We start from the raw sequence: 12,417 nt of genomic DNA, 5'->3' as shown, positions 1-12,417 counted from the left end.
TACTGTGTGTAGAAAAATATGAAAAATGTATTTAGTAGAACCCGGACTAACTATTAGAGCAGTGACTGTGGGAGCTTTTACAGCTTTACTACAGAGATGTTTTCTCCTGTAGACCTATCACCGAGAAAATGCTGTTAAGGAAACAAAACACAGAAATGTTTTCGGTAATTCATATTTTTAGGTGTAAAAAATAGGTAGTTTAGTGAGGCACTTCAGCACAGTTTGTGCCTAAAAATGGTATATTTTGCACTGTAGATTAATTCCATTTTAATTATCCACAAATGATTAGCCGCCTCTACGTATTCACACGCACAATTAAAAGTATGCCAGGACAAATGTTATAGTAGTGCAGTGCTTTTCTTTGACTTACCGTAATCCTTGGGCACAACTACTGAGTATAAGCAGGTTCGTGCACTGCTGTAGTTGCCAGGGTAACCAGGAGACAGGACCACTCCCTCTAATCCAGAGTACTGTCCACCACATGGTGCTGCAGAGAGACACAAAGATGGGACTTGAAGAGACAACCACAAAAAGCACGAGGCAGACATAGAAGAAAGGTCTAAAGCCAATAGTGAAGTATTCCATTTCTTCCCTACCTCCTACTTTTCCATCCCCTCTGTTCCATCACTCCTAAATTACTTTTCTTGTCTGATTGGGCTTTGGGTGGAAGATGTCCCAGGTGTTTGCCACAGTGAAATTGCAATGTTTTCCAAGTGTCTGTCTGGGTTAGCCCGGGTGTGATGAGGCCCAAACCTTCTCCACTGCTTAAAGCCTCTGAAAATGCTCTCTGCATGCTTTTATCTTTGTGAAAGTACTGAACCCATGTTCGCGTGCGTGTTTTTATTTTGTGAAAATGTGTGTGGATGAGCACATCTTCCACCTGACATATAACTGAGGTTTCACACTGTGAGAGCCAGATTCTGTGGTGACGGGGATCTTCTAGAAGCTTTCCGGGGGAATATGCACAGCGTGAGTTGGTCGTGTCATGGGAATATCAGAGAACAGTCAGAAACATGCAGGTTCTGCTGCGAGTGTGAGAAGAGGATATGCAAAATAGGCAGCTCTTGTCAAACTGGAGATTAAATTAAAGCTACACTCTCACATCTATTAATATTAGCAAAACCCACACAGCTCCAGACATACAGCTGCAGGACATAACTCTGTGGAAAAGGTACATAATCATGCTTGGATGTTTACATACGATAAATCTATAAGCACTGATGCGGTTTGTGTTCCTAACAACCGACTCCAGATGTCAGTGTTTACCAATGCAGATGGGTTTGGGTTTGTTCCAGCTCGGCTTGCCGTCTCCCCCCATGATGCAAGTGAGCGTCGGGTCTCCCTCTAGTGTGTAGCCGCTGTCGCAGTGGTAGGTGACAGTGGAGCCCAGCTTGAGATCACTGCCCACCCGTGTCCCATTGCGCACCAGGCCAGGCTCGAAGCAAGACTCCCTAGGGTTCTCTGCGGAGAGAGGTAACACAGTGGAAAATCAGTGACAGAAGGGAGCGTGTGTTGGTATCCGATAAAAAGATTTTTGCATCAAGCTGCAGTAGGTATACTCGGAAAGAAATTGTTTTCTGCCTGAAGTTGGCTGTATAGTTGGATTTCTAACTTCCTTCTTCTGTGGTTGCATTTATGCATTCCCTGTTTGCTGCAACTCTGTGCTTCTCTCTTTCAGTAAATATATCTCACTGACTGCCATTTTTCTCTCTAGCCCTTGACGGTGGCCTCTCATCTGTGGCTGCTGGGGTATGTATGGCTGTGGAGACAGACAGGCAGCTGATTGAGAGTGGCGTGGCTCTGGCCCAAGGTCTGCTGACTGCACACAACCGCCTCTCAAACAACGCTTCACTGTGCAGTCAACTAGAGAAGACAATGCACATACGCAAGTTTTCTTTGCTGAACACACACACACATAGCCTCATACTCTGCCAAACCGCACTCACACACACACTGCTTCTAACCACATATCAATCACCACTCCTGAGGTCGTAAGAAAGATGTCTCGCTCAATTTGCCATCACATTGTTCTTAGGTGGAAAATGTGCACGTGAGAGGGGGCCTGTCAATTGTGCGCACTTCACACTCTCTCAGCTAAAATAAACATAGGAAAAATGCCAAAAGCAATTTAGTTCAACTTTTAAACACAGTTCACTCTATTCTCACAGCAAACTTCAATATTTGATGACTTAACACACAATAGGGAAGATGAGTCAAATGTTTTCTCGTCAGGAAAATTTCAACTTACAATTCACTGACTGACAAAAAACGATGTGTTACAGCCTGAACTGTCTCAACATCAAAGTTTGCTGAAAGCAAACCTTAAATGGGGAACATTTCAACAATGCTCATATTATATAAGCATTAATCTGTGGTTCATTGGGATGGCTTCAAAGACGACTTCTTTTCATCTTTCTCTTGGCAAATGGTATTTATAAAAACCATATAATAATGTGTGTAATGAGCTGACGGCGTTAATTTCCCTGAAAGTTTACATCACTTTTCTGTGAGCATTTGTTGCCAAACTTTACTTAAAAATGAAGTGATTTGATGGAACTTTTTGTTTTTCTTGTTCTACCATCTAGGACTTAAGGAAAGGTTTATTCTCATCATGTGTGTGCCATAAAGCAAACAACCACTCAAGTGTATTATTCTAAGTAAACAATAACTACAACAAACATTTAATTCTTATTCAGTTGCATTGATGATGGAAACACATTGGATAAATGTCTAGTTTCTAAGCTGAGAGTTAGGAAACTGCTGAGCAAATGGGAGGAGTCTTTTCAGAGTTTAACAGAGTGCTGTGTCATGTAGGGCACCTGTCCTTTAATGGTTGAGTCCCTTCATGGGCTAATTTAGACCTAAACCTTCTGTCACAGCACTTCCAATTAAACCAGTACATCTGAAAGGAGACAGTGGAGGTGTGATAGATGTAACAGCTATTAGGTATGGACTGGTATTGGACACAAACTAGTCGAGAGAAGATCGGTCCCCGCAATGAGAATGGTCGATTTAACAAGCCTCGCCTTAGGACATTTGTAGGTGCGAAAAATAGAAGAGAGGAATCATCTGCTTTGAAAAATACTCAAAGGAGTTTAGGTGATGTGATGTGAAGTGAAAATGAGCTGAGGACTCGTGAAGGTATTGGATTAGACAGATGTGAGTGCGAGGGTACTTGTACGTGTGTGTTTTCTGAGTATAAATGTCCTTGTCTGTGTCTGTGTGTGTTATTCAAATGTGACTCAGGCATGGAAAGTTTTAGCTCATATATTTCCCTAGAGAGCCCAATCAAACATGGCCAGAGACACGGAAACAGAAAGACATAAAGACTGCTTGGTAAAGAGGCTGACAGCACCTCAGGCAGATTTTGTAATGCAATTTTCAGTAGCAGGCTGACCAAATACTAGCTGGGCCAACTTGTCAACTTGCTGCTTCCTCACCAAATAGACCCAAACTCACAGCCAAACATGCTTTTGTGCCATGTTGTTTGTCTGAAACTGAGGAGGTAATTTATGTATTATTTGGTTATGGTTCATTAGTGTGGAGAATTGGAAGTGGGGTGAGGGAGTTTTTCTGAGCCACACACTGAGTCCATCTGCTCGACCAGATTGGCCATACAATATCACACACTGCAGTAAATATTGCTGGGAGTGAGTTAATGGGTAGGCTCTGTAACACTGCCTTACCAAAAGACAGTCTTTCACTCCATTTACATACAGTTTGCAAATGAATTGCAGAGCTTTATTGCATAGACAGACAGCATTTGAAAATCAGTTGAATTGCTTATATAGATCAAATCCCACCTGAACACCAGCCAAGAAACAGGGAGCTCAGGGTCGATCTGGAATTGGTTAAACGTCTGATACCTTAAACAGCTCTAATTGAGGCTGGGAGATTTAGGAAGATTTAACACTGTTCTCTCAAGCAAAGCCCTTAACAAAGATGCCCTGTCTAATTTAGAGCTTGTTCAGCGTCTGTATATTTGTTAGAAGGCTTTAACATGCAGGCACTGAGGTGTTTCCTTCTGAGGCTGAAACACAAATGCAGAAAACACAGATGTGTTGTGTTATCCTCAAACCAACTGGTTCTCTTTCAAGGACGTCTGTGAACACTCTGCACCATGTGTGCAGCACAGAGTGCCTCATGTGAACAAATAAATTTGGGTCCCCCAAACAATTTGCTGCGGTCAGCCAAGCTTAGACATGAGACAACAAACGGTGTTTGCTCTAATTTATCACAAGCCTTTTGTGCAGCTGCACTGATCAAAAAGAACTTAAGCACACATGCTGTCAGCATTTTATTTTCATAATTCTTTGTGGTAGTAGGCTACCACAGGAGGGACACATGAATAACACCCAAGCAGACCATTGCTCAAATTGGAGGGTGGTGATCAGGATGCAGCAGCACACAAATTCCATCGTTAACTGGAGCATTTTTTCCCACCACTAATCTCTTGCTTTGGACTAGACATTAAAAAAAAAAGTTTAAAAGAAACAATCTGGAAGGTCGATAAGCAGCAGAGGTTTAATCCATTCTCACATTGCCAGAGGAAGAGCTTTAAACACATTGTTTAGAGGATAATGTCACGGATCCGATTTAAAATACCCAGTTTTGTTAAGAGTCACAAGTCACTAGAGATGAAAAAAAACTAGTAATAAAAGTCTCATGGTGACATAGTGAGACAAAATCCACATTCCTCTAGCCTAGAGATCATACCTGTGTACTGCAGCACAAATCCATTGCTGCTAAGGGAAGCATCACTGCGAAAAGCCAAGAAGAGCGTGTTGGAGCTGCTCTCAATACGATCTGGAACATCTGTGCCATAGAAACTACCCAACAAGGGGCTGAGGGAGTCTGGCCCATCATAGATATGTAGGAAGTCATAACTGGGCTCCAAGCTGAACCTGGGTACAGACATGGCATTAAAAAAATCATCAGAATGTGCTGCTCAGAGGAGTTGCAAGTTAGGTAATAATATTAAGTCTTTTTTTAAATGTGAGCTTATAGCTTTGATTGGAAGGGGATAAAAGATGAACATGAACATAAGTAATGCTATCAAGAAGATAGCAATTCTAGGTATGCTCAGTAAAATCGTCAAAACATATGTATATATTTTGTGTTATACAAGCTTACTGATTGAAGCTCAGAGAGATGACATAGTCCAGTGTTACAGTTACAGTCCAGTCACACTCCCTCCCATGGGGGTATGGTTCAGGATAGTCTGGGGACAGAATCAGCCCATTCGGACCTGTCAAGTTCCCGCCACATGGAGCTATGAGAAGGAAGAAACTTGTTAGAATTTGCTGCAGTGAGTCAAACTGTAAACAACAGTGGAATTACAACAGCTACTGAACAGTTACTGGACAACCACAATGATTTATGAAAGCTTTTATCTAAAGACCATCTAAAACATGTTTTGACTTATTTCACTCTTTTTTCATAGTTTTGATGCCTTTGGTGAGAATCTACAATGTAAATAGTCATGAAAATAAAGAAAAAAATAAATAAATGAGAAGGTGTGCCAAACTTTTCACTAGTGGTGAACGTGTGTCCCAAACAAATGCATACACCTTTTAGCAGCTGATAACTAACTAGCCTCACACCACTAGACTTCTTTTTATGGGGATACCTAAAAGACAAAGTCTGTGCAATGAGACCTGCATCAGTCACTGAATTGAGAGCAGCCATTGAACGTGAATGCACGCAAATACCAAGGGAATTGTTTCATGATGTGTGCTGTTCCATCGCTTCACGTTGTCGGCAGTGTCTGGAGCAGAACGGACATCAGTTTGAGAACAGGCAGTGACAAAACAATAGAATGATGTTTGTAAATTCTTCTACATGTGGAAAATTAAACCAATTATAATAAACACCGAGTTTAGAATTATTTAAAGTGTGTATACATTTTTTTAGGACACCCTGTATGTGTGTACACAAACACACACACATATGTATATATATATATATATATATATATATATATATATATATATAAAGCTGCACAAAGAGTATAGATCTTGCTGAGAGGTCTGGGTTATGGTGGAGCAGGATAATCAAATCTCACTGTCTGCTGCAGTGACTTCAATAAATGTCGAGGGACCATGGCAATCTGGTTTGCCACTTAAGATTCACTTAAGGAGTCTGTTAAGTAATCGAGTTATGGACCTGTGTTGTCTACCTGTTCCACAAAACTTTAACCAGTAAATGCAGGTATACAGTAGGCGGTCTTGGGCATGCTCTAAGGCACAATATACCTTATCGGATTACTTTAATTTGCATACTGTTCCTTTTAGTTTCTACTGACTGCCATTTGAAATTAAATTACTACAGGTTTTAGAGGAAAATTTTAAGCTATATATAGCACATTGTATTTCCTGAACTCACAGAATGTAGGCTATGGGTATAAGCTTGCAATTTCCCACCAGCATTCACCTTGCTGCTACCTATTTGATTGCTATCATTTTCAGAACTGAATCAACATGCTGAAAATGGCATGTTTTGACAGAGATTCGGATCGTGCTGAAAAGGAGACCTGTTGGTTCTTTCGTTGTGGTGACAGTGCTCGTCTCCATGTACACAAATATTCCACCAAACAAATTCCTCCCACATGTTTTTGCTGGTGCACATATGGCAAAATAACAATGGGCACAGTCTGACCATTGTCCAGTGCTGACATGGTACTGTGGTCTGGCTACGCACTTCTTGACAAAATGCAACTGTCACGGGAGGCCACTGAGACAGAAGCAGAAGTGCTCTTGTTAGCTTTAAAAATAAGCTATTTTGTTTGCTGAATGGACTCATGTATCAACATTACAAGAAACTGTGTTAGTCGCATATTTCTACAGGAGAGGAAGTCTGCGGAAAATGCAACCTGTGGGGAAGCTGCTTTAAGTGTCATTGCACAGCAGTAATAATGGATATATGATGACATTCAGATTAGTTTTGATGCTAATCAAATAAAGATTTAGGCATAATTAATGACTGCATGCTGCGTTTCCTGACTACCTGTGCATGTGGGAGGGTCTGGCTGCCAAAAGAAGCGCCCATTGATCTCAGTGCAGGTTATCCTGTTGGCCCCCTGCAGGATGTAGCCGGGATCACACTGGAAAACTACATGGTCCCCAGGCTCCCTGCTGTCGCCGCCACGGGTGCCATTAGTAGGCATGCCTGGGTCATTGCAGGAGGTTGCAGTGGAAACTGCAGGAGCAAAGGAAGGTTTAGTCAGTGAAATGGCATGGAAATAGGATATTATTGTCCTTGTTCACAGTTAAACCTGTGAAAGGTGAATTTGGTCAGTCATGTTCAGTTAACATTTCCATCATCTCCCACATCCTCCTATCATCCGTTCTTCTTACCAGAGAACTGCACAGCGAAGCCCTGCTTGCTGGTGAAGAAGTCTGTGGTGAACTGCAGACTGACAGTGTTGAAGGTGCTGTGGGCGTCCGGGGGCAGCACTGAGCCGCTCAGCTCCCTCAGCAGGACCCCTCCATCCTGGGGTCCATCCCAGATCCGAAGCACGTCGTGGACCTCTTCCGTGTGGAACACCAGGAAATGCAGACTGTTCAAGGCAAAGACAAGATACTTCAGAGGAACTGACAGTTGAGAGATGGCACTCTCTGTGGGGAACTGAGTAAAGCAACCTCAGGCAAACAAAAAGATGTTCCTCACCAAAAAATGAGAAGTTGACTCTAACTGTGCCCACTTCATTTTGTTGAAACAAACCTCAGGTGCTTTTCATGGAAAGTAACTGTTGCAGAAGTCCATGTTGTGTGTGTGTGTGTGTGTGTTTTTTAAATGAACAGCTTTATTCAATAGACAAATCAAGACTGCAGTTGACTTCTCATATAATGTGACTCATGTACAGAGTGGGGGATTATAAAGGTTTTCTGCATTTGGGACCCTTCCACAAGGTTATAATCAAGTTTCAGTATTTCGTTTGTTTTGTATGGAAATTAAAATTACTCATCGTTATAATATGGCAGAAAGGTAAAAAGGGACAAATCTGGGCTTTTAGCAATGTAAGTCGCAGTTTCTAAAATGCAATAAATGATGAGTCAGACAGTGCGAGGGGCATAAAAGAATTACATTAAACAGACTATTCACAAGAATCAATACACAGAAGGTAATAATGTGATTAAGGGAGACATTAAGAATAGAGAAAAGACAAAAATACAGTTAAAGTCGAGTGTAAAGGAGGAAAACAAATAGCATTTTAAAGTGAATCACAGATGCCAAATTCAGAGCTTTCAATGGATGTTCCACAATGTCAGTCAAGCAGATACGTCTGCCACAGGATTTAACAGTTTCAGTCTAGACATCAGAAAGATGATGCTGTCAAAATATCTACTCTTCACTTCAGCTTAGACAGCTGTCAGCCTGCTGGTGGTCCAACGGATGTGAAATGCACTATAGCTGTGTACGTGTGTGTTTCTGTAAGCGTGCCGGCCTCGATGTAGTGGATTTATAATGAGATATTGCTTGGAGTTCTTTGCATGAGCATGTTTCAGTGTGTGTTTTGGAATGGCTCAGCAGAACTAAAAGGATAGAAAGCGGTACTAAAAGTGAGCAAATGAGAGGAAAACGGTAGTGTTGACATGGACAACTCAATACAAATGACTTGTTCTAAGACAAACAGCATTTTCAGCAGCTCTTTTCCGCTGCAAATGCTTAAAAAAAAATCTGAAAGTAGGTATTGTTTATGTCAGCTCATTTAATTTGCGCCTTTGGATTTATTTATTTTTTCTTTAGCACATTGTCATCTTACATGATTTGAAAATAGCAAAATACAGTGGAATGCAGTTAGATAAGGTGGGTTAAAAAAAAAAAAACTTGTTCAAATGTGATGAGCTGAACTTGACACAAAGTAAAAACATTTATCAAACAGTTTTTCTTCAGATGTGTTACAGACAAGAGAAGACCATCTCTAATGCTGCTTCAAATGCTCTACTAAGATGATGAAACACCTTGAAGAGGTTTCACAGAGATACTTCAATGTGCTGGTTGAATTGGGGCTCACTGGGGCCAGCATGCTGGTATTGGAGCGAAATTGCATGCGTTGGATTGTGCACACAAGTATTCATATCTTTTGGATACTGAATATTGTGCTCCTGTGAAAATTTCTGTAAATGACACAGCGAGTTAATGTGAAACTCCAGGATAGAAACTATTTCATCATGAATATTTCCAAAAAATACATTTTGCACAAATCTTTCTTCTCATGTTTCAGCAACGCAAAGCAAACAGCAGTGCTCTCAATCCACGATTACTGTAACAGAACATTTGCAGAACACAGAGAGTTTATAATTTATAGAAAGTAGCATGTGGAGCTATATTTATTCTACTATTTTGTCTAGAAGCTTAAGATCTATCCAGTACTCATCTTTATTCAAAACATCTTTTCAAATTCAAAGAGCAGAATGATAATCTCTGCCCCAGTCATCCAGAGGAAATCATGCTACTTCGTGTTTTTAGTATCCATATCCCTTTACACACAGACACACACACACACAGCCCTGAGCTATAGATGATGCAGAGGAGAAAGAGTAACGCGCTGATATGTCGGGTGGCAACAAGTTCCCACCGTTTCTGCATAATTGGTGTCAGACTCCCATTCCCATACTGTCTGATGTGTGAGTAGCAGCCAGAGGCTACTTAGCAATGTGTTGCGTGTGAATACTGTACACAACCTACTTGACAAGTCCTGTCGCAACGCTTGTGAAAGAAGGGCACATAAAACAAACAGATGCAGACAGACGCACCAGTAAATATTCACACAAATGTGCACTGTTAGGTATTTGTAAAGGGTACGCTGCATTGCATTACATGTCATTATGTACACACACCTGGAGAATATATGCTCAAACAGAGGTACGTATTCATACAGTTCACAGATTAACCGCATCTGTGAAAAGCAGCACATCACATTTCCAACTTTTAGCATCTAGCATGAATGGTAATCCATTATACTCATTCCTCTGCTTACACTTCTCTTACTAATATTCACTGAAGCATAGATAACATCATGTGATACAGTGGAGTCATCATTCAAAAATTAATGAAAGTTAGAATATTATAAACAAGAACAATAGCAAAATACTAATACTTTATATATAAGCAAGTAGAAGAGACAAAACAGAAATCAAATCTTAGACTCTATAGGATTGATTTTGATTCGTTGCCAAACTTAAGTGAGAGAGCTCACATCTGTGTTCATTTTCATGGCACAGACCCTAAAGTTAATTAATAATCCATGATGAGCTACAGAAGACAGACATTTGTTTTGTTTAAAGTGGCAGCATCTGACAGAGTGATGAAATATATGTTAAACAACTCTGGTTTAAATGGAAAACTGTAGGTGGAAAAGCAATGCTTCTATATCAACTTGCGTGAAGGCTAAATAACAGTTTCCACATCCCCGTGTGCTACCCAAGGCAGACTTTAAAGACAGACGGTGGACATGTTCGTGCCTCCGTTTGTCTGCTACACAGACAGTCACATTGATCTAACATTGAACACAAAACAACACATGGGACTCTGCTGAATGCTTATGAAACTGACTGTGCTCTTTGCATTTTTAACAGGATATAGCAGCTAGTAATAGAGTAGATGGGACTGTACCTTGTCAGACTGCCAGATTTTGGTTCTTTCTCATCCTGGCACTGTTGATTCAAAGCATGTACAAATCAAAGAAGCATTTCCAAAATCCTACTTTAATTACAACTCTTTCAATCATGAATTACAACAGTGTGTATAATGTTGAATCTCCTTACACAGAATCTCCAAAAAAGTCCAAATCAAGCATTTGTTTTCAGTACCATTTGTTTTCTTGGCATGTGCAGTTGGCACTTGCAGTGCATTTAGTGCACACTGTCACAAATTTTGGACTGCACATTGATGTCCGCAGAAGAGTCAGCAGGGACCCTCACGGACTTGGGCAGATGACAAATGCTACATAATGCAGACCTTTGCAGACATGCAGATGTGGTAAACATGAACTGCAGCAAGCACTTAAGGATGACAACCAACGCTGAAATGCACAGTACAAGACGGTCGTTCTTCTTGACAGCTCTTGCTTGCAAGCTGCCAAACCTTTTGCACATGCTACAATTACTGTTTCTATCTGTTTTGGCAATCTGCAGAAATACATCAACTTTGTATTTAATTGCAAAGGTGGTGTTAGCTACACAAGACTTCATTAAGGATAACTACCACAATGCTGTGATTGGCAAGATAGTGTTGGCATGATTGGGCAAGAAATCTATACAAACCTTTCAGCATATTTTTATTCCGGTGAGACTTCTAAAAGGAAACTAGACAGCGAACTAACCTCCCATCTTTGCTCCGTTTTCAGGTTTTAGAAAATGTAACCCATGATGGGTGATTTTAGCCAATTACTGGCCTTTTTATACACTTTTTTAAGACACTATAAAGAGCAGAAGTCCATACAGAAAGAAGGAACAGGTGGCATGATTGCTTGGACAAAGAACTTTTACTTGGGAGAGTGGGGTTTAAACCCCAGATGAAGCCACAAACAAAGATTGAGTTATCGCTGGATTATTTTTGTACATCTGAAGTGCATGCTTGTGTGGTGGGACAGACTAAGAGCAGAAAGGGAACAAGGAAGAGCTGCAAGATAAAAAACTGTGTATTTCAAAATTCTGGTAGGATTGTTGGCCTAGGGGTCTGAGTTCATTGTAGCATTATATTTTAAACATAATGAAATCCTAGTAGTAGTTACAGCGGTGACCTACTACTCTCTTGCTACCATCCTGACTATTTTCTCCACCTCAGGCACCCAAATGATGTGTTCAAAGGTCTTCATCCCTGTCATGTAAGTGCCTCAAGCAGCCAGATGCTTGTTATGCAAATGCCGTTATGAAACCCTCGGGTACTATGATCCTTTTATGCTCCACCTCTGCATACTCTAGACAGGAGACACAAAGATGCTTCACTGAATTTGCCAACATGAATAAAATAAAAATAGAATGTTTTCTAATATATGTATTTCTGTGTGTGCCTTCATGTGTTAATTTGCACATGTACAGCATGCGTGTATACTTAGACAGTACTGATGCGAGTGCAAAATGTAAAAGATGGTTCTGGGGATTTGCGTGAGCAATGCCAGTATCAAGTACCAGTCACGTGTTGAATCCACGCCCATGTGCTGACGCGCATCATGTTCTAATGCAACTTTCGGGACTGTCAGGCGTCGAATGGCATCACGTTCCGTTTGCAGATTTATGCGTCGAAAGGCAGATGAAAAGGTGGGTGGAAAGAGAGAGGTATGCTGAGGTAAATCAGACGGTGAGGGAGGGAACAAAAACAAGACCAACGTTAATCATTGCTGGGCTGCTGGAGGAAGAGGATGATGGCAGCAGGATAAGAGGTTGATGGAGAGCAGAGGGAGCTCTGAAGGAT

General features: G+C 41.0%; 1 protein-coding gene across 1 annotated transcript in view; it reads right to left on the bottom strand.

Annotated features, from left to right (window-relative positions):
- Positions 1–12,417, bottom strand: part of csmd2 (CUB and Sushi multiple domains 2) — a 251,381-nt gene that overhangs the window by 72,864 nt on the left and 166,100 nt on the right. The window contains 6 exon segments of the mRNA XM_051955076.1: positions 371–487; positions 1,267–1,461; positions 4,717–4,904; positions 5,134–5,272; positions 7,006–7,197; positions 7,356–7,558. Of these exon segments, the coding sequence (XP_051811036.1) occupies positions 371–487; positions 1,267–1,461; positions 4,717–4,904; positions 5,134–5,272; positions 7,006–7,197; positions 7,356–7,558 (1,034 nt within the window).

This window comes from Acanthochromis polyacanthus, chromosome 11, assembly GCF_021347895.1.
Source record: "Acanthochromis polyacanthus isolate Apoly-LR-REF ecotype Palm Island chromosome 11, KAUST_Apoly_ChrSc, whole genome shotgun sequence".
In the NCBI taxonomy this organism is placed as follows: Eukaryota; Metazoa; Chordata; class Actinopteri; family Pomacentridae; genus Acanthochromis; species Acanthochromis polyacanthus.
This window is presented reverse-complemented; position numbering and strand designations above follow the sequence as displayed.